The 22800-nt window shown below is 37.2% G+C and overlaps 1 protein-coding gene and 1 pseudogene across 1 annotated transcript; both read right to left on the reverse strand.

Annotated features, from left to right (window-relative positions):
- Positions 1–2256: 2256 nt before the first annotated feature.
- On the reverse strand, positions 2257–3217 carry LOC120224946 (olfactory receptor 52A1-like). The gene is given in 2 exon segments (XM_039223184.1): positions 2257–2616; positions 2618–3217. Coding segments are annotated over 2 exon segments (960 nt in total).
- Positions 3218–19633: 16416 nt separating this feature from the next.
- Positions 19634–20568, reverse strand: LOC120224948 (annotated as a pseudogene).
- Between the last annotated feature and the right edge of the window lie 2232 nt (positions 20569–22800).

Raw genomic sequence — 22800 nt, forward strand, 5'->3', positions numbered from 1 at the left:
TAATGTGAATTTATTTTTGAGATAGAGACAGAGCATGAGAAGGGTAGGGGTAGAGAGAGAGAAGGAGACACAGAATCTGAAGCAAGCTCCAGGCTCTGAGCTGTCAGCACAGAACCCGTCCTGGGGCTAAAATTCACGAAAGACAAGATCATGACCTGAACCGAAGTCTGAGGCTTAACCAACTGAGCCACCCAGGCACACCTGGGTATTTATTTTTTCAAATGAAGATCTTATGTAGAACTTTTAAAGATTTTTTTTCTCTATGTATTGATATGAACTTTTGTTTCTGGTTAAAACTTAGTGTGCTGGGTTCCTATTAACATATCCAGAATAGGGGCACTTGGGTGGCTCAATCAGTGTAGTGTCGGACTTTGGCTCAGGTCATGATATCACAGCTCATGAGTTTTAGTGCCACAGCATGCTCTGTGCTGATAGCTCAGATCGTGGAAGCTGCTTCAGATTTGTGTTTCCTTCTCTCTCTGCCCCTTCCCCGCTTGTATCTGTCTCTCTCTGTCTTCTTAAAAATAAATAAAAACATTTTAAACGTTTTTAAATAAATAAGTAAATATCCAGGGTTACCTAGGTAGCTCAGTTGGTTAAGCATATGACTGCAGCTCTGGTCATAATCTCAGGGTTCGTGAGTTTAAGTCTCACATCAGGCTCACTGCTACCAGCCTATGAGCTCAGAGCCTGCTTTGGATCCTCTGACCCCCTCTCATTGCCCCTCCCTTGTTTGCACTCACCCTAAAATACATAAATATTTTTAAAAAATAAATAAATAATAAAATATAAATAACCAGTCATGAGCAAAATAGGAATATCATTCACATGAGCCCATATGTTGAACCTTCATAGTGGATAGCCAACTAGAAAACATAGCTGGCCTATAGCCTCTTCCAATCCATCTCTTAAAAATACCCTCACCTTTGATTTCAGGAAAGCTGAGTATTAACACTTGGTCTGTGCTTTCTTATCCAATTTTTTTTTGTTTGTTTGTTTAGCAGATGTCAAAGAGAACATTTGATTGTCAGCTATATAGATGAGGACTGCTGTGAGCACTACACTCACTGAAGATAAATGGCTGACTGGCCCTACTGGCATATTGTGTTCCCAGTACATGTACCAACAACTTTGTTATTTTCCATGAAGCTTGTGCTGGTTAACGATTCATTGCCTCTCAGCTCCAAATTCACTTTTTGCCTTCTCTGTGAAAATGTACCTTGGCCCTCTGAGTACTTTCTTTCAGAGCTGATGCAATGCTACAGTTTGTCAGTGATGGGCACTGGCAAGGAACTGAGGAGGAGAGAGTTTTGCTTCTTGGTTCCTAGGTGGTCACTCCACAGACTCAGTGCAGTTTGTTTGCCACTTCTAGTCTACAGTAGGCTCCTGCAGCTTTTACAACTTTTCTAGGGCCCAAATTCTGCAGTAAAAGTGAAGCAGGCAGCACCCAGCAGCCAGCAGTTTCCTCATAAACCTTGGCATCCTACAAGGTGGATTTGTGGAAAGTTCTACTGGAGCAGTATCACAGCCACTTTTCTGTCTCTCAGTGACCCAATGCTGTTCCTTCTCTAATGAGGTCTGGTTTACAGACCAGAGCTTTATAGTTTTTTCCTCAATGCTTAGGTCTATGATTCACCTTTAGTTAATTTTGCTATGTGATATGAGGTAGATGTCAAAGTTCATTTTCTCATATAATTATTTAATTACCTCAGCTCTCCATTTCAGGAAGACTTTCTAATCCTTATTATTCACTTAGACATATTCTTTAAAAAACAAATGACCTTACATGTATGAGTATATTGCATATTTCAAGGGATAACAGAAGTCACAATAAATACATATTTTTATTTGTAATTGAACATATCAAAATACAGAATATCAAAATGTGTGGTATGCAAAAAAGCAATGGTTAAAATAAATCCCTACTTGAAAATACATAAATTCCCAAATGGAAAGTTTGAAAAACAATACTCAAGCTTCCTTATGAAGAAGTAAACAGAACTGTAAATTAAACCCAAAGAAAGTAAAAGAAAGGACATGTTAAAGATTAGATTAGAAGTCAAATGCATTACATGCAGAAAGTACCATTGTAAATCTGAATACTTTTTATGTCAACCTAGCTGTGGTTTGGGAAACTAAAACCTTTAAGATAGAGCCTAATGATGTGATTCCCCAGCAGTGAACACACAGAGACCAAACTGTCTCCATCTCTAGGAAATAAAAGTGTTCTCTATCTGACCACAAACATTTGATAGATCACTGGTGGGATCCATGACTCAGAAGAAAAATCTGTGTTACACGCTTACGAATTACCTTATTTTTTACACCATAAACAATAGGGTTGAGTGCAGGTGGCACAAGGAGATAGATGGTAGACAGGAGAATGTGAGTAGAGGGAGCAACATGTCCAAAACGGTGGCTGAAGAAGGAGAAGAAGGCAAGAATATAAAACTCCAGGAAAACAAAAATATGGGCTGTGCATGTGTTAAATGCTTTGAGCCGTGCCTCCTTTTGGCGTAGACGAAAAACAGCCTGGAAAATAAGGATATAGGAAATGAGGATAAAAATCATGTCAAATCCCAGTATGGTAAAACCCACAAAAAGACCACATGCTTTCACATGCTTTATTGACTCGGATGTCTTCTGCTGCTAGCTTGACCACAGCCATGTGCTCACAGTAAGAGTGGGCAATCAGAATGGAATGAAAAACATGTAATCTTTTGATTAGAATGGGTAACAGACCAACCAGCACTGTAGCCCGGATTGCCACTGTTACTATCATCTGACCCAGAATGGAAGGCGTGAGGATGGATGTGTGTCTCAGTGGATCACAAATGGCAATGTAGCGGTCAAAAGCCATGGCCAACAGAATGCCAGACTCCATGCACTGCAAGGCATGAATGAAGAACAACTGAGCCAGGCAGGTGTCAAAGGCCATGGAGCTAGATCTGAACCAGAAGATGGCAAACATCTTGGGAGCAATGGCTGAACAGAGTCCAAGGTCAGTGGCCGCCAGCACAGCCAAGAAAATGTACATGGGCTGATGCAAGCTGAGTTCTGTAGGAATGATAATTAATAAAATAATATTTCCCAGAAGAGCCACTAGGCACACAGCAAAGAAAGGAAACCCAATCCAAAACTGCACGTGTTCTAGTCCGGGAATCCCAATCAAGATTATGGTTCCGGGGTTCAAATAGGATGTATTGATGGATGCCATAGATGTTGGTATTTGTCTTCTTGAAGCTGATTCTGATACCTGCAGAAGGAAACTTGGATGAGGAATGAAAAGACTTCATCCCTCACTATCATTCAACCATTATCATCAACCAGATTGAGCATTGAGCAAGTTAGTTCAGATCTGTGGATGACAGTGTAGCCAGAACGTTCTGATGAAGTTCTATAATAATATATGTCAGAGTGGTAGAAGCAACAAATCCTGCAGACTTTAACCTGAGCTAAAAAATGGGAACACTTCAGTAGTCCTGCCTTAATTTTTGTGGAAATGGAAACCATGAGATGGAAAAACATTGCTTGCCATCTGTCATGAGCTCTAGTCTACTTTGCCTGAAAAGCCATCATTAAGTGTTCCTTCTTTATCTACCGAGATGCCAACCCAGTTTCACTGCAGTTGGAAATTTTCCTGGCAGTCTTTATGTCCTAAAAGAAATCTTGTTTCTGTCACTGTTTGTGCATTAATATATGATCATATGAAAGCCTTCAATATTAACCACATTTCTCTTGGTGGCAGAGAAGGAGTTGTTTATCTCAGAGTTCTCAAAGGGATTTGTTGGAAGAAGAGTTTATCTTTCTTATATTAACTCATTTGTTTATCAAAATATTGAACAAACTACTGTTTTTCCAGGCACTAAATGTGGTCCTTAGAAGAAATTTGAAGAGGGGGTTCATCTTTCAGATACAGCCAGATGAAATTAGTTCTCTAAAATAAATATGGCTCACTTGTTTAGGGTAGATTTGTAGAAAAAGGAGTGTGAAATAGGCTGGTTATACTGGGGCTTAGGAAAAGGAAGGAGAAGAAGAAAGAGAAGGAAAACTAAAGAAAAATAATGCAGAAGTACCAAATTCAAGAAGAATGGACAATTTAAAATAAGATAGTATATTTAAAAAAAAAAAAAAAAAAGCAGGAGTCCCTGGGTGGCTCAGTCAATTAAGCCTCTAACTTTGGCTCAGGTCATAAACTCATGGTTCATGAGTTTGAGCCCCGTTTCAAGGTCTCTGCTGTCAGCACAGAGCCCACTTCAGATCCTCTCCCCCTCTCTCTCAGTGCTTACTTTATTCACTCTCTCTCTCTCAAAAATAAATAAACATTTAAAAGTTTTTAAAAAACAGAATCTGGATACTTTAGACACACTCTAAACCTAGGTTAATGTAATTGTGTTTTCTTCCCTGTTAAAGATCAGTGGATCACTAACTTCTTGAGCTCTGGTTAAGATGTGGAAAGGGAAATAGTAATATGTGTAAACTGTTGCTAATACATATGTGTACAAGTTGCCAGAAAAGATAGAAGCTAAAAGAGAAAGAGAATTCCTAAGTTAGAAATATCAGTATTTCCTTAAAAACCATTCAGTAACTGGGTTGCCTGGGTGGCCAAGTCAGTTAAGCATCTGATTTCCACTTAAAGTCAACTTCAGCTTTGGGATCTGTGTTAGCAGGCTGGCAGCTCAGACTGGAGCCTGTTTAGCATTCTGTCTCCTTCAGTCTCTGCCCCTCCTCCACTTGCAGGCTCTCTCACTCTCTCTCACAAATAAATAAATAAACTTTTAAAAAAAATTCATCAACTGATAGAGGGCAAATATAAATAGTATACTGAACCCCACCTACTTAATAATAATGCCTTTATCATATTATTTGCCTAGCAAGATATTGTGATTTATAATAAATATATATTTTGTCTTCATCCTCTTTCCTGGCACAGACCCAAAACTCTCATAATTTTCTAAGCAATAAGAGCAATAGGAACATCTTTTGTTATTATAGTTGACCTTTTGTCCTCAGTTCTTGAAATAGCTCCAGAGCAAGAATAAAAAGAGTGTCTTTTGTTATTCCTTATAAGCACCTTTCAACCACACATGAGTTTATGTAAATGAGGAGGCTTTTAGAAAGCTCTTGGTTGCCAGGAGATTGCACCTTGTGGTTAGAGGGTTGGAACTTTCAGTCCTACCCCCAACTTCTGAAGAAAAAGAGGGGCTAGAGATTGAGTTAATCACCAGTGACCCATATTTAATCAATCGCACATATTTTGAGGCTTCGATAAAAATCCCTAAAGTATGGGGTTTGGGAGTTCCAGTTTGCTGAACATGTATTGTAGATGAGAGTGTAGCTGCCTGGAAGAGTTATGTAAGCTCCATACTCCTTTCCATACCTTGTTCTGTGCTTTTCTCCCATCTGGCTGTTAAGCAAACTGTTTTCCAGAGTTCTGCAAGCCATGCTAACAAATTATCAAACTCAAGAAGGAGGTTGTGGGAACCCCTCATTTTGTAGTTGTAGGTAGGCTGAGAATCCACTACATTCGGGTAACTTGAGGACCCACTACTTGCAGTTAGCTAGCCTCTGAGGTTGGGTACAGTCTTATGGGATGGAAACCTTAACATGAGAGATCCAATAATAATTTCAGATAGATAGTGTCAGAATTGAAATGAATATTAGGACACCCAGTAGTTGTCTGGAGAAAATTGGAAAATGCTTATGTGGAGCCCCCTACCAACACCACCACATCCATGCATATCTTGTGTGAGAAGCGCTGGTATGAATGTAAGGAAGAAAACAATGTGTATGCTTTACCTTTCACCTAGTGTTCAGCAAGTAGTTAAAATCAAGGACCTGGAAATCAGAAAGATGACTTCTCTACTAATTCTGGATCCCTCACCTTTTGTTGAAGAGCCATACCTAGGACTCACAGTTTACTCTTCTGTAAATTAAGGACAGTATCCTTGCTTGACTCAGTGTTAAATGAGCTCATATATAGAAGATATCATTGTCTGGAACAAATCGAATATTCAACACAAGGTAGCTTATAAAATGCCTAGCGTATTTGTCAAGGCAGCAACAAGCTGTGGGACGTTGAAAAGATATAAAACACAGGAGTAAAATACTTTTCATGATAGAGATGAAGAAAACTCCATGAAAAGAGAAAGTTTCTGGAGCCTGAAAGTTTTCCTCCACCACCTCATATATAAGATTGTCCATTCCTGGGGCGCCTGGGTGGCTTAGTCGGTTAAGCGTCTGACTTTTGCTTAGGTCATGATCTCGCGGTTCGTGGGTTTGAGCCCCGCGTCGGGCTCTGTGCTGACAGCTAGCTCAGAGCCTGGAGTCTGTTTCAGATTCTGTGTCTCCCTCTCTCTCTGACCCTCCCCTGCTCACGCTGTGTCTGTCTGTCTCTCTCTCTCTCCTAGAAATAAATAAAAAAAAATATTAGGAAAAAAAAAGATTGCCCATTCCTTCAACTAGTCATCAAATAGGCCCAGTTGAAATGATAAAATGATATCCTAACTAGTTTATAGACTTTTTTTTGCAGTTAAAAAAGTCATATGATTTAAGAGGAAGAATATTTGTAATAATTACTCCTCCTTCACTGGATTTGAGTACATTGAACAGAAGTGGGAAAACAAAAGCATCTAGAATTTCATTTAATTCAATTTCTATGAAAGACAACAAAGCATGAGCTTGATTACACTTAACTACTAAAAAGTAATTCTACTCTCATCATATAAGGAGTTGTCTCATTCTTATTTACTGAGTGGAAGAAGAAGAAAAGGTGACAATAGGTGATCTCCAAGAGGCAAGATGGTAAAAAGGAGGTTAGGGTGTCATTTGCCCTGACAGAGAAGCCTGAGCTGCTGGGATCAGATACTAAATATTTTCAAGGCATATAATTCTCCTATCTTTCCTCTACTTTCTACATTACTCATATACCCACCACATGGCAGGTTACTTCTAAATTATCCTTTTTTCATTTTCAATAAAACAGGAAACATTAGAATTAATAAGGAGTTAGCCAATTAGAGCCCAGAGAGCTTGGGAACAACCTTGCTTATGTCTTTGATTGTCTGAGATTCAGACATACAAAATATGACTTAATAACCTATGAAAATCTTTTAACTATAAATTGTATTAGCCTTGCCTCTCATCTTTTTTAATAAAATATTTTAACCACAGGGGAAATGTGGACAGAGAAATTATTGAATAAGACCAGATTAAAAAACCCCTATTCTATCAATTTACCCCCCAAAAAACTGCCATCACCACCCCTTATCAGCTACCAGTTCCCAGTCGTAGGTATAAAAACTTACTTGGAATGAGTCAATGGTTGACCTGGCATGTGAATGGACTGGTTGAATCAATGTGTTTCCATTAGAATTTCCACCACATATTAAAAGGAGAGTGACTCGGTATTCCTGTGCCTGGGTTGATCACAAAGCATCATTATCCTTCTGATGCCCCTAGAGTATGAGTATGATTAATCTTCTCATCCCAGTTGGCCAGTTGGCGTCCAACCTGGAAAACAGAGTCAAAAAGTGCTATGGTTCCTAGAGGAAGGAATCTCCAGGAGTGAGAACTGAAGAATATCTGGTCTTGGATCACATTTAGAGCAAGCTGATTCTGAGTTTATTAGGAGTTATACAATACAATTGTTTATGCTTGTAAATACAGGTATATCATGACCACCACTACTATTATTACTATCACTCTTCTAAATCCCCAAAATTTATAGTAACTTTCAAATTTGAATGAAATTTTCTTTTCAGAAACAAAATTTTCCAAGTTTTCTCTGTTATTTGACACATCAGATAATTTACCATTATCACTTCTATCTCCTGATAGCACTTTGGATTCATTGCAATGACAATGCTTATGCAGTCTCATTAGTGATCTACTCAAAACTCCCAGATAATAAGTTGTATAGAATATTATCCATAATATGTTTTCCATCCTGAGCACTTTTTAATGTAAGCTGTTCTTCTAACTTCAGAGTTTTAGTAGTGCACTCCTTTGCCATAGAAAATCAGTAATTCACTGATTGTAATATAAGGCTGGCAAACTGGTTTCCTATAGCAGACTCCCAGAGAACAGCATTTTAGATCATAATGACCAAAATCTCAGCATAATTTGCACATAGAGCTTTTTTCCTCTGTATGTGGCTCAACTGCCAGAGACTGTCCAGTTTCATGTGAGAACATCACTAGCTGGATTATGTTCAGTACTTTTAAGCTGTTAGCCCGCTGTCCAGCCTTAGTGTATGTATGATAATTTATTTGACTGGAGAAGAAAATATTCTAGCAGTCTCAGTTCTTTTCTTTTTTCCTGTCAATTTCACCAAGAATTAGTTTCTTGGTTGTTTATTTATTTATTTAGTCTATCTCAAATTCTTCAACATTGAGTCTCATCAGTTCTCTACATTTTCTAGTACATTAATTTAACCCCTGTCATTTCTCCTATATGCATATACAAATGTTAAATTATTATGAAAATAATTCCACCTCTCTTTTCCCCAGAAATATTCAAGAGCTTTTCCCACTATATTTTATGGCTAAGTTCTTCAGATAATAGTTTATATTCATTTATTCTTTCTCATATACCACATTAATATGGATTCATTTTCATCATTTTATCTCTACTCAAAGCTTACCTGCAAAGAAACACCTCTACTTCTTGGCCAAGCAGTTTCACTATTTGGTATTTACTCAAGAGAAACAAGTACATGTTTATACTTACATGTATTATAAAGTATTGAAAATTTCTACTAGCCCAGAAAAGTCACTTAAGCCTCATTCTAGTCATTCTCCAATTATGTTCTTTCTCTCTAGGAAAATATTTCTTGATTTTTATCAAAGAGAAGTTTTATTTTTTTCTTAATTACTTTTAAATTGATTCTCAAAGTATAATTTGGATCCAATTATGTGAAAAATGTAATGAAGAATTTTAAGTAGAAGAACAGATTTAACAAAAGAAGGAAGCCATGAAACAATTTATAGAGATATTACAGTTCAAATATAGGGTGGAAAATTGTGGGAAATGCATTCCAAAAAAGAGATTGATGTTAGAGTGTGAAATTATTATATATATATATATATATATATGTGTGTGTGTGTATAAGTGTATACGTGTGTACCTATAATGATATTAGACCTTATTCTTTATAAAGAGATAGCCTTTGACTATAGTGAAATCTAGTCAGACTTTTAATTGCATTGTATTTTATTTAATTTTTCCTAACTATTTTGAGGAATAATTGGGAAATATAACTGTTTATATTTAAAGTACACAATGTGATGATTTTATACATATATATGCTGTGGAATGTTTACCAAGATCAAGATGATTAATACATCCATTGCTTCTCAGTTAAGTGTGTATGTTGTGAGAATGTTTAAATTCTACTTATAACAAACTTCAAATATAAATACCATATTATTAACTAGCCACCATGTTGTACATTAGATTCTGTGGACTTATTTATCTGAAAGTTTCTACCCATCAACATACATCTACCATTTTTCCCTCCCCCTAAACCCTGATTTCCACCATTCTATGTTTCCATGAAAAATTATTTTTAAGATTCTAAATATAAATGATACCACACAATATTTAATTCCTCTGGCTTCATTTAGCCTAATACCATCCATATTCATTCATGTTGTTGCAAATGACAATATTTCTTTTATGGATGTATAATATTCTGTTACACATATTTTCATCAAATCGTGCATTGACAGACACTTAGACTGTTTCCATAGCTTGGCTATTGTAAATAATGCTATAGTACACTTGGGAGTTCAGATATCTATTTGAGATACTACTTTTGGTTCTTTGAACATATAACCATGAGTGGGATTGCTTGATCAAAAGGCAGTTCTATTTTTAATGTATTGCAACTTCCATACTGTTTTCAACAGTGGCTATACTGATTTACATTTCCACCAACAGAACACAAGAGTTCCCTTTTTCCTACATCCTCACCAACATTTGTTATCTCATACCTTTTTGATACTAGCCATGCTAACAGGTATAAAGTAATATGTCATCATAGTTCTTGTTTGCATTTCACTGATGATGAATGATGTTGAGCACCTTTTCATGTTCTGTTGGCCATTTGTATGTCTTCTTTGGGAAAATGACTCTTCAGGTCTTTTGCCCATTTTTAATTAGATTACTTGAGTTTTTGCTGTTGAGTTGTATGAGTACGTTATATACTTAGGATATTAAACCCTTAGCTGATGTATGGTTGCAAATATTTGTCCCACTCTGTAGGTTGTCTTTCAAATTCATTGATTGATTCCAGCACTATGCAGAAGGTTTTCTGTATGATGTAGTCCCATTTACTTTTTTTGGCTTTGGTTGCCCATGCTTATGGTGACTTATCCAAAAACACTGCCAAGACCAATGTCAAAATTTTTTTCTTTGTGTTTTCTTCTAGAAGTTTTATGAGTTAAGGCCTTCTATTTAAATTTTTAATCCATTTCAAGTTAATTTTTGTCACAGGTGTAAGACAGGGGTCCAATTTCATTCTTTTGCACGCATGTATCAGTTTCCTCTGAACTATTTATTGAAGAGATTATCCTTTCCCCATTGCATGTTCTAAGAGCCCTGTCAAAGATTATTTGATGGAATATGACTAGACTTAATTTCTGTGCTCTATTTTCTGTTTCATTATACAAATGAAATAAAATACTATTTCAGTATTCCAGTACCATACTATTTCGATTACTATAGCTTTGTAACATAATTTGAAATTAGGAAGCAGAAGCAACAAAAGCAAATGCAAAAAAAAAAAAGCACAAAAGCAAAAATAAACAGAAGGGACTTATTCTGCACAGCAAAGGAAACAATCAACAAAATGAAAAAGCTACCTATGGAATTAGAGGGTACATTTATAAACTATATATTTGATAAATGATTAATATCTAAAATATATTTTATGGGGCACCGGGGTGGCTTAGTCGGTTAAGCGTCCGACTTTCGCTTAGGTCATGATCTCGCGGTTTGTGGGTTCGAGCCCCGCGGCGGGCTCTGTGCTGACTGCCAGCTCAGAGCCTGGAGCCTGTTTCAGTCTGTGACTCCTTCTCTCTCTGACCCTCCCCTGCTCACGCTGTCTCTCTCTCTTCCTCTCCTAGAAATAAATAAAACATTAAAAAAAATTTTTTTAAAAAAAATAAAAAAATAAAATATATTTTTTAAAACTTTATGCAATTTAGCTGTGAATGCCCAATTTATTGAATTAAAAAATGGGCAAAATATCTGAAAAGATATTTTTCTAAAGAAGATATATAAATGACCTAGATGTATGTGAAAAGGTCCTCAATATCACTAGTCATAACTACAATGAGATATCACCTCATACCTGTTAGAATGGCTATTATCAAAACAGCAAGAGATAACAAGTGTTGCTGAAGGTGTGGAGAAAAGGGAACATGTGTACACTGTTGGTGGGCTTGTAAACCTTCCCACCATTATAGAAAACAATATCGAGTTTCCTCTAAAATCTAAAAATCGAACTATCACGTGATCTATCAATACCACTTCTGGAAATAAATCCAGAGAAAGTCAAATCATCATCTCAAAGAGATATCTGCACTTCCATGCTTATTGCATCATTTTTCCCAATAGCTCATATATAGAAACAACCTAAGTGTCCATTGATGAATGAATGGATAAAGAAGTTGTGGTATGTGTATACAATGGAATGTTATCTAGTCATAAAATAAAGCAAATCCTGCCATTTGCAAAAATGTGAATGGATTTGGTGGACATTTTGCTAAGTAAGGTAAACCAGATAAAAAAAAAACTACAAAGAGTTTATGCTATCAGTTACATGTGGAATCTAAAAAAAAAAAAAAAGTTGAACTGAGAAACAGAGTGTGATGTGTTTGTCAGGGCCTAGAGGGAAATGAGGAGATATCGGTCAAGAACTACAAACTTTAAGTTATAAAATTAATAAGTTCACGGGGCGCCTGGGTGGCTTAGTCGGTTAAGCGTCCGACTTTCGCTTAGGTCATGATCTCGCGGTTCGTGGGTTCGAGCCCCGCGTTGGGCTCTGTGCTGACTGCCAGCACAGAGCCTGGAGCCTGTTTCAGAGTCTGTGACTGCCTCTCTCTCTGACCCTCCCCTGCTCATGCTGTCTCTCTCTCTCCTAGAAAAAAAAAAAACCCATAAAAAATAAAATTGATAAGTTCTGAGGATCTAATGTATTGCATGATGACTACAGAGAATGGTATTGTAATACACTTGAAGATTTTTATGACAGTACACCCTAGGTATTCTCGTGAAACAAACAAAAAATCATTTGCCCAATCCAACATATTTTCATGATTAAAAACAAAACTAAAAACATAATATGAATAGAAGGAAGTTTGTTCAAGCTGATAAAATTCATATATGAATACCTAGCCTTAAGAGTTGTATTTTACAATCAACAATTGAAAAATGCCCACTTAAAATTAGGAACAAGATAAGTATGTCCCTTCTTGCCACTTTTATTCAACAATATAGTAGTAATTCTAGCCAGTGCAATTAGGCAAGAAAAACACACAAAAGGTAAGCATCCGGATTAGAAAGAAAGAAGTAATATTATATCTATTCATATGGCATAGTTTTGTATATAAAAACTACTATGGGATCCACAAAAAAATTGTTGTATCTAATAAATGATATTTTCAAGGTTTCAGGATAAAAACTCCACATATAAATATTTTTATTCATATGCAACAACGAGAAACCTAAAAATTAACCTAATAAACAGTTTCACTTACAATAAAATCAGAAAATAAAATACATAAAAAATAACAAGCACAAGGCTTTTACACTCAGATTTTAAACTATTACCCAAAAAAGTTGAAAGTGTATGTCAACACAGAAACTTGCACAAGAATGTATAGCAGCTTTATTCATAATTGCCAAAGCTTAGAAGCAACCAAGGTATATGAATGAATAAACTGTGATATATCCAGACAATGCAATATTGCTCAGTACTGCTTGGGGAAAAAGAAAGAATATCAAGCCATGGAAAGACATAGGGAAATCTTAAATACGTATTACTAAGTGAAAAAATCTAAAACAGCTACACTTTGTATGAATCCAACAACATGACTTTCAGGAAAGGGCAAAACTATGGAAAAAATAAAAAGATAAGTGGTTGCCAGACAAGTATACTCTGGGAAGAAATGAATAGCCAGAACACAGGGGGTTTTGTTGCAGTGAAAATACTTTCTGATATCATAAAAAAGGATGCATGTCATTATAAATTTCTCCAAACCCAAGGGCACCTGGGTGGCTCAGTTAAGCATTCAATACTTGATCTTGGCTCAAGTCATGATGTCATGGTTCTTCGAGCCTGGAGTCTGGCTCTGTGCTGTTAGCCTGCTGTTAGCCTGGAAATCTGTCTTTCCTTCTCTCTGATCCTCCTTCACCCTCTCTTTCTCACTCAATGCCTCGAAATAAATAAATAAACTTTAAAACAAAATAAAAAAAATAAATTTGTCCAAAATAAATTATTTTGTCCAAACAAAATGTGCAACACCAAGAGTGATTCCTAAAGTAAACTATAGACTTTGAATAATTATGATGTGTCAATATAGGTTCCTAACTGTAATAAATGTAGCACTCTTGTGGGGGGTATTGATAATAAGAAAGGCTATGTGTGTGGGAGGGGCAAGGAGTCTGGGAAATATCTGTACTTGCCTCTAAATTTTATTATCTGCTTTAAAAAAATAAAGTCTTTAGAAATGAAAAAGAAAAACAAAGTGGGAGGACTTACATTTCCTCTGGATTTTAAAATTGCCTGCAAAGCTACAGCAATCAACACAAGGTGGCGATGACGTAAGGATAGACACATTAATGGAATGTCATTGAGAGTCCATAAATAAACCTTACATCTATGGTCAATTGATTTTTGCCAAAGATGGCAAGATATTTCAATGAGGAAAAGTGTTTTCAACAGATGGTGGTGGGGCAACTGGATATCCACATACAAAAGAATGTAGTAGGAGTGTACCTCATATAATATATGGTCACCAAGGCCTAGCCCCAAGTGTGTATGCTGTGTGAGCCTGCAGCTGGAACAGAGACCCCAGAAACGCTGATGACACCCCAGTGCTTTCTTTCATGCTGGGCCTCGGCACAGCCCAGTGCCTCCAGGATTAACTTATTATCCAGGAAGAAGCCTCAGGAAACCCAAACTGGCCTCAGGAAGCCTTGGAGGAAGGGGTCATAAATGATCCCAGACCCAACCTTTACGAAAGCCTGGGCTGCAGTCTGGTGTTAGCCTTAGTTAGAACCTGTCAGCAGCACCCCACAGAAGGTGTCCTGTGGCTGAGTAAACACCCAAGAAATGAATTATCCCAAAAGAGATGAGGTGTGCTTCCAGGAACACTGAAGGAGGAAGCACTTGACCTTTTAAGAGAAAAAGTGGTTGGAAGTGATTGGAAAAGGGTGACCCTGAGAAAAGTAAATTACAGATCACATAGCAGAAGATTATGACAGAGGAAAGGGAGGACTTTGGGGGCCACCATGAACTGCCACTCTGAAAACACCATGCCCAAAACCTCTGCCCTAAGGTGACAGAGAAGAGGAGGCCACAAGCAGGCACATTAGAGCCTATGTGCCACACTCACCTTTTCACTGCTGGTACCCAGGCCCTGCCTTCAGTTGTGTGCTTTAACAGGAGGGACGAGAAGGCCCTCAGGTAGCTGATCTTTTTGCCTCCCATGGTGAATGTTCTTTAGTCAGCTGTGAACCAGGTCCTCAGGCATGTTGCACAGGGTCCTTGGCCTGTCTAAAAGGTTGGCAGGACTGCACATGGTGCCCTGTGTTCTTCCCTGAGTGTCTGATCATTTGCAGAGCAAAGAAGGCATGGAGATGTATTCTAGGTAACTTCCCCCACCTTCCCCAAGTCTGAACAGGGCTGAGGCCTCTCTTTGTGTGAGCAAGGGAACTGAACTGCTCTAGCTTTTGAAATATGGGCTCTAGCTCAAGACTCCAATTGGCTAGAAACTCACCCAGATCAAAGCACTATCAAGTAAAACTGTCCTGGCTCTCAGGCAAGACTTCTGAGGTAGGTCTGGGCATGGCCCCACCCACACAGCCCATTGTCAGCCCAATGCAGGAGTCAGCTTGACCAGGCTCAGGATCTGAGGAGGCTGTCTCAACACCAGCATGGAATACAGGCAGTCACCAAAACCTTGTAGGTCCTGAGTGCCATACACTTAATGAGCAGTCTCAGATCCTGTCTCCCTTGTCTGGTAAAGCCCCTCCAAGTCTCCCACAGAGTCAGATCAGTTCACAACTCCATAGCCCAGTAAACTGACCACCCTCTTGGGTTTCAATCTCCTGTTAGGTGTTTGATGTTAGTTTCTTGTTTTCTCTGGTGTCTTTGTTTATCTTCCTTACCATTCTACCTCCTGTCCAGGTCTTTCTGCTTATCTGTCCCAGTGTGGTGTGTTTTCAAACCTTCCAGTCACACTCCTCAGTCTGGGCAGCTGAGGGGTGACAGGGCTTCGTTCTCTTCCTGCAAACCCCAGGTGGGCCTATCTCATAGGCTTCTGTCTTTCCCAGGTAAATAAATTCAATAAGGCAGAAGTGGGCTGTGATTATGTAGTCTATAAAATATTTGAAGGTGTTTGGACTTTGTTCTATAAATAGTGAGAAATATTAATGAGAATTACAAGCAAAGTGCTGTGGATAGACTTGAGTTAGATGCATAATTTATACTTAAAGAATAAAAATAGGTATAATTTTCAGGACAGGTATTTATAGAGATAAGAAAAGAAGGCTAGGATGGAATGTTGAAGGAACTATATTCTAAGGGTTAGAGGAAAATGAACAAAAGAGCAATGGGAAGAAATGGTAGAGCAGTTGGAGGAGACGGAATACAGTTGGTATAGATGCTGTTGTTTAAAAAGATGGTATATACTGTCAAAGGACTGATTAGGGCAACAGCGGTGAGATTGGTGTTAAGTAGGAAAACATAAATTTTTCCATTATAACAAGAGGGAGGAAAGAATGAAGGAAACGATGGCTAAAAATACAATCCATATATGAATTTGGTAATCAATTGAGATTCCAAGCAGATGACTTTTATTTTTCTCAAATTGTAAGAAGTTAGGCCATATGCTGAATGTTTGGAAGTGTTAACCATGGAAAATGAGGAATGCATGCCACAGGCACATAGTTTCCATTTGTAGTGATGAACTTAAATTTTGGGGGTGGCTGCAAAACTTTGTAAACATAGTAAAAACCATAGTAAAAATAGTAAAAAGATGAATGCTGTCTAATGATAAATGGTATGTAAATTATATCTAAAGACTTAAAAGAATAATGTTCTTTAAAGAAAAACAAGGTAAAAAAGTGCTTCAAACTTTCAGTCCATGTTTATAGCAAGTATTTAATGAAATGTTGATTGTAATAGGCCCCATATTTTCTAGTGATTGAATCAGTCCCCCCATTAATTAATCTTTTACTTTCTGTCTTCTGAGAAATCAATGTGTTCTCTTCATTTTCTTTCTCTTATTTAAGAGTTTCCCTAAATTACTGTTTGGAGGATAACTCTGTATTCCTTTAATTAATTCATTTCTCATATGTGTGTATAGACTTACGTCCCTTCATTCTCATCCCCTCTACTATTATCATGTTCCATGAAGATAAGAGCCATGCTGGCTATGTTTACTTTTTGTGGTGGTTGTTATTATGTATCAACTTGGCTAGGCTGTGTACACAGATGTTTGGTCACCAGTCCAGAGGTTGCTGTGAAGGCACTTTTTAGATGGAATTAGCAAATCAGTAGATGTTGGGTAAAGCAGATTATCCTTCATAATGTGAGAAGGCCTCATCCAATCAATGGAAGGCCTTCAGAGAAAAGAACTGAGGTTCCCCCAAGGGAGAAGGGACTCTACACCCAGATTGCCTTGGACTTGACACTGCAACGTCAACTCTTCCCTCGGTCTCCAGCCTGCTATTCTGCTTGCAGATTTCAGTTTTGCCAGTCTCCACAATCACATGAGCCAGTTCCTCTCAGGATAGATAATGATAGATAGATAGATAGATAGATAGATAGATAGATAGATGATAGATAGATAGATAGATAGATAGATAGATGATAGATAGAGTTTGTCCTATTATATTCATATATATATTCTATTAGTTCTGTTTCTATGGAGAATTCTAATATAGATTTTGATACTGAGAGTGGGGTCTTGAGGAAAATAATCTTAAAGATAACATTTCTAAATTGGTTCTAAGTTTTCTTGAATTGGTTTTATGATATGATTAGATGTAAAGGCATCAGTGACTCCATCCATAGGGAAAAGAAGTGAGAGAGAGAGAGACTGGAGGAGGGACAGAGAGACAGGGAGACAGAATCCGAAGCAGTCTCCAGGTTCTGAGCTGTCAGCAAAGAGTCTGACATATGTTCAGACTCATGAACCATAAGACATGATCATGACCTAAGCTGCAGTCATTCAGGCATCCCAACTGATTTACATTTTAAAACTGCCACTAATGTAGGTATGAAGATAGACTAGAGAATGAGAATGACAGCAGGGCCACCAGTTAGGGGCCACTTTGGTGGTCTAGGGAAAAATGATGGTGGCTTGGTCTGGGGTAAAGATGGAGAGAGGTGGGCAGATTTGGGTTATGTCTTAAAGTCTCAGGTGATGGCAACTCCATCTTCCTAATTGCTTAGTCCAGAAAACTTAGAGTCATCCTTAAATTTTTTTTTTGGTCACACCTGACATCCAATATCCAATTCATTAACAAAACCTGCTAGCTCTTTTTCAAACATATCCAGAAATCAGTCCTTTTTTCCACCTCAAATACCATCACCCTGGTCTGAGTCACAAAAAAAAAAAAAAAAAAAAAAAAATTATTGCTATGACGTGGCAATAAAAATACAAAATATATCACCATTGGAATCTCTTAATCAAATATATATAAGAGGCAATTTTCTGGGTGAACCATATAATTGGTACTATTTTGTTAAACTGACAAAATCCATATATGATTTTGTTAATGAAATTGACTGGAAAAACCAAAATGGAAAAGAAGATCTTAGGGGTTTTCATTCCTAGCTCAGTGCTGCATACATGACCTGAAAGTTTGTAAATCTGTCTTGAAAGAAATAACTAGGTTACATGAATAAAAGCCTACTTTGAATCATGAAAACAGAGAATGTTTCATTCAGTTGTTGGACCTAAAACTTTTTTTTTTTTACTGTTTATTTATTTATATATTTATTTATTTAGAGACAGAGAAAGAGCGTGTATGCATGAGAAGTTGGTAAGGGGTTGTACTATATTGAACTGTTAAGTTTAAAAATTGAAATATATCACTTAATAATGTAAAAAATTACCCTATATTATGTGTATTTTACCTTCATATATTGTTATAAACTCATTTTTCTTAAAATATTCTAAATTCATTTTACTTAAAGTGAAATCGACATAACAAAGAAGTGAATATTATTTACTCTCGCAAACACATTGAAAGGTACATTAAATGTTTTTGTCAAAGTATTTAGAAGGAGCTGGGGACAATGAAACTTTAAAATATTTAAGAAAATGGGTAGTTAAAGATTCCCTACACTTATGTGCATCACCATATTATTAGATAACTGATTCCCATTTTTGAATTTTAATAATGGATAAACTACATGGACCCTGCAGTTATGTAAATCACATTGTATCTATAGTTTCTATTCACTTGGAGACTGAAACTGTAGTACTCTCTAAAATAGGAGATCAAACAGAACATTGAGATAGCCCCTTGGCAATTAGTTCAAGATATCTTATATCATATACTTAGATTAGTACCACAGTAGCAAAAAAAGGAAAACAAACTGATTCCTGTTTACAAGTCTTCATTGGAAAAGAAAGGGTAGGTTTACCCTAAACTCTGCCAAAAATTCCATCAAAACACTAATCAAAGATGATTCTAAAAATTCGTCTTCCATGTTCTTTATCTACCATGGTTTGACATTCACTTCTATTAGAAACCCAACTGCTCACAGCAAAATGGTGTTGATAAACTCCAAGAATGAAGGCTCATGAGACCCCTGAACAGATGACTGCCAAAAGTTAAAATAACTCCAACTGATGATGGCAGATTTGAATTTATAACATAAGTTGTCCTTTATTAGGAATAAAAATTGCACTCTCAAGTCTATTTATTTAATTCTAATTTATTGTAAATTTACATGTACTAAATTTGCTTGTAAATTAAAAACTAATTTACTTGGAATAGGCTTAGACTTACCAGTAAACATTTCACACAGAATTCTATTATGTCATATCAATACCAGGTGTAATCAAAGAAACTTCCAGGCATTAAATTATAAGGGACCGTCTGCAAGTCTCCTGATTTCTCTTTTCCTCAGAATAATGAACTACCACAGTCAGAGACTGCAATCCTTCAACAAAACTAATGAGAACTTAATGACAGACTTAAATTAGAAATTAGTTCCCAAAGCCTAGATAATCTGATTATGTCATACCATTTTGAGACTTTGGTTAACATTTTCTCATATGGACAAATAAACTGGCAACTGCTTGTCAAGTATAATATGGAGGTGGAGTTAATATGGTTATTGAACACAGGTCTTCATCCCTAAAGATCAATGATATAGTATTCCTCACTTGCTAGTATAAACTTGGATCATACAGTCTCTGATTTGCTTCGTCCTTACCCCATAGATGATAGGGTTGAAGGCAGGTGGAAGGACCACATAGATGTTGGCAACAAGAATGTGGACAGAAAAAGGTATTTTTTGGCCAAATCAGTGAGTGAGGAAGGAGAAGAGAGAGGGTGTGTAGAAAACAAACATGACTGCAGAATGGGAGCTACAAGTGCTCAGGGTCTTGTGACATGCCTCTCGTGACTTCAGGTGGAATACAGCACTGAGGATGTAGCCATAGGAGATTCCAACCAGTACCAGGGCAAGAACAAGGAAGGAAGCCACAAAGAGACCATAGATAGTATTGATTTAAATGTTGGCACAAGCCAACTTGGCAATGCCCATGTGCTCACAGTAGGTATGGGCAATAATGCAGGCATTGCAAAAAGGAAGACGGTGGATTAGGTAGACTGTGGGCACTGTGAGCACAACCACACTGAGTGCAACAGAAATCTAATTCTTGACAGCACCCAGACTGTCAGAATGGTCATATAGTAGAGTGGGTCACAGATGGCTACAAAGCAGTCAAAGGCCATTGCCAACAAAATAGCAGACTTCATTCCTATGAAGGTGTGTATAAGAAACATCTGGGCCACACAAGCTCCAAAGCCAATTTTATGAGCGTTAAAACAAAAGATACCCAACATACGTGGAACAGAGGTTGTGGAGAGGGCCAGATCTATGGCAGATAGAATGGCAAGGAAGAAGAACATTGGATCCTGCAGGGTTCTTTCTGTCCTTAGGACAATCAAGATTGTGACATTGCCCATAAGATCCATAAGGTAAATGCAACAGAAGGGCAATGAAATCCAGGCATGTGTAGTCTCAAGCCCTGGGATGCCTAAAAGAAAAAATCTGGATGGATGGAACAAGGTTATATTTTGATGTGCCATTCTGGATTTGGCTAGAGTAGGAGATATGTATGGCCCATTCCTAGAAGAAAAAAAAGCACAAGAATGGTTTCAAATAATTTCAAATTATTTTTTGTTTTATTACAGTGCAAGGGAAGGCAGTGGGATTATTTCTTACCTATCTGCATATACTGGATTAACCAAAAGGAAGATTTCTGGTATTGGACACAATTGAATTCAAGGAACAGATCATTTATAATTATTATGAGCATAGTCAATGCTTAGAGGTTATATAACATCTTATGAAGTTCTGAACCAAAACTTCAGAGTAAAGAGTAAAGATAGTTTCTGAATTAATACATACTATAATGACTTCCCAGATTGAAGATGTTGAAGACAAACATAATAAATTAAGGCAAAGACAAAAATGTGCAGATACATACATACGGCCACACAGAAATATAGAAACACAGGTATAAAAGCTATACAGATATAATGATACCTTATATGCCAAATGCCTTCAGTATGTTTTATTTAATATGAATTTTCACATGAATTCAAATTCAAAACATCACCTTCTGAGCCAACAGGTATTCTTCACTCACTGAAGTATTCAATAAACACTTATAGATAAACACCATTAAACAAAGCTTAAACAGAGACAGGTACAGGTATTCAACAAGCCGAAAACCTTTAGACCTTGGGGTCTACATTTCTTACTAGAACGATGTGAATCCCTTTGTTGCTTAGATCATAGTGAAGCATAAGGCAACAAAGGGTTTTGCCCTATTGTGTGGAAGAGGGACATCCAAGAGAGTGGTCAGATAAGTTGAAATAAAGGTGTTTGAGGGAAAAACTGATCACGGACATAGCTCTCCCAAGTCAGGAATAATTAATGAAGTTTTAAACTTACTCTAAGCAATATCCAAGGCATCTTACCCCATCATTTGATCATTCATTTTGAACAGAGAAAGTCAAACAAAATAAGGAAAGAGGTGAAAACTTGAAGGAAGCAATAAGGCATGAAGGAAAAAGAAGGAGAAAGAAACATGGGAAGCTAGATGGAAAGAAGGAAAGAGGGAATGAAGGAAAGAATGATAAAAACAATTAGCCCCTCTCTAAGTTTAGAGTAATACCGACAAATTGGCTAATTGAGATCCTCTGACAGTAGTGAGACGATACCTAAGTCCTTCTTCCAGGACTCTTAGTTCCCTGCTGCCTCCTTTTGTGCTTGTTTTTAGAGCCTACTTTCAGCTATGGTCCTATTCTAACTTGAATTTTTCTACTGCCATGAAAAGCCATTGTCTTAACTATCCTGCAGGTATCAGAAAAAACAGGGATTACTAAATACTTAAAACAGTCCCCACATTTCCTACTACCGAGTACTGAGTGAAGAATGTGGTAGAAATTGTCATCTAAGACCCCACTCTTGACTTGTAGCCTATGGAGCAGAGTCCTGGCAGATGCATAATATTCCCTTACAAAAATTAATCAAAACCTCCTCCCTTACCTTCTTATTAGGCTTTCTTAGATTTCTTGGTCAATATATAACCTATCCCAGCAGGAATGGGAACTAGATTCCCTGTTGTGGCCACCTCAGAGAATGGAGTTTGAAACTTCTGGCCCTTCAACTCCTGAGGGACAGCTCTGCAAATAAACCCAAACCGTAATCCCTCTCTGGCCATTGACTCTGATCTCAAAGTCTCCTTAGAAAGGGCTGACATTGTGCTGCAGGTAGGAGGGAGTGTAAAAGAAGCAGACATAAGAGAAACACACAGGTCAGAGGTAGACCTTACCATCAAAATATATATGCATATACATGTACATAGAATATAAACACAAGAACTACTCACTACATTTGAGGAATCTGGGTGGCTCAGTCAGTTAAGTGTCTGACTCTTGGTTTCAGCTCAGGTCATGATCTCACAATTACTGGGAGCAAGCCCCACATAAGGCTTGAGATTCTCTCTTTCCCTTTCTCTTTCTGCCCCTCCAACCTTCTTCAAAATAAATAAACTTAAAAGAAATAGTACATTCAAATTATTGTAAATTTGCATGTGGTCTTTTCAGACATTACTCTAATATTAGGACAAGATATTTCTGATGCATATGCTTCCCTTTCACACATGCTTCTCTTTGTGTAGAAAAAGAAAGGTCTAGATTTCCCAAGTTATTGTCATTATTGTTCTTAAGAAGTTATCTTGCTTTATTTTGGTGCTTCTATCTTACACATCCAAGGGTTTTAGATGGTTTAAAGTAGTTTCTGTTACATGA

This window comes from Hyaena hyaena, unplaced genomic scaffold (assembly GCF_003009895.1).
Source record: "Hyaena hyaena isolate Hyena2069 unplaced genomic scaffold, ASM300989v1 scaffold_1310, whole genome shotgun sequence".
In the NCBI taxonomy this organism is placed as follows: Eukaryota; Metazoa; Chordata; class Mammalia; order Carnivora; family Hyaenidae; genus Hyaena; species Hyaena hyaena.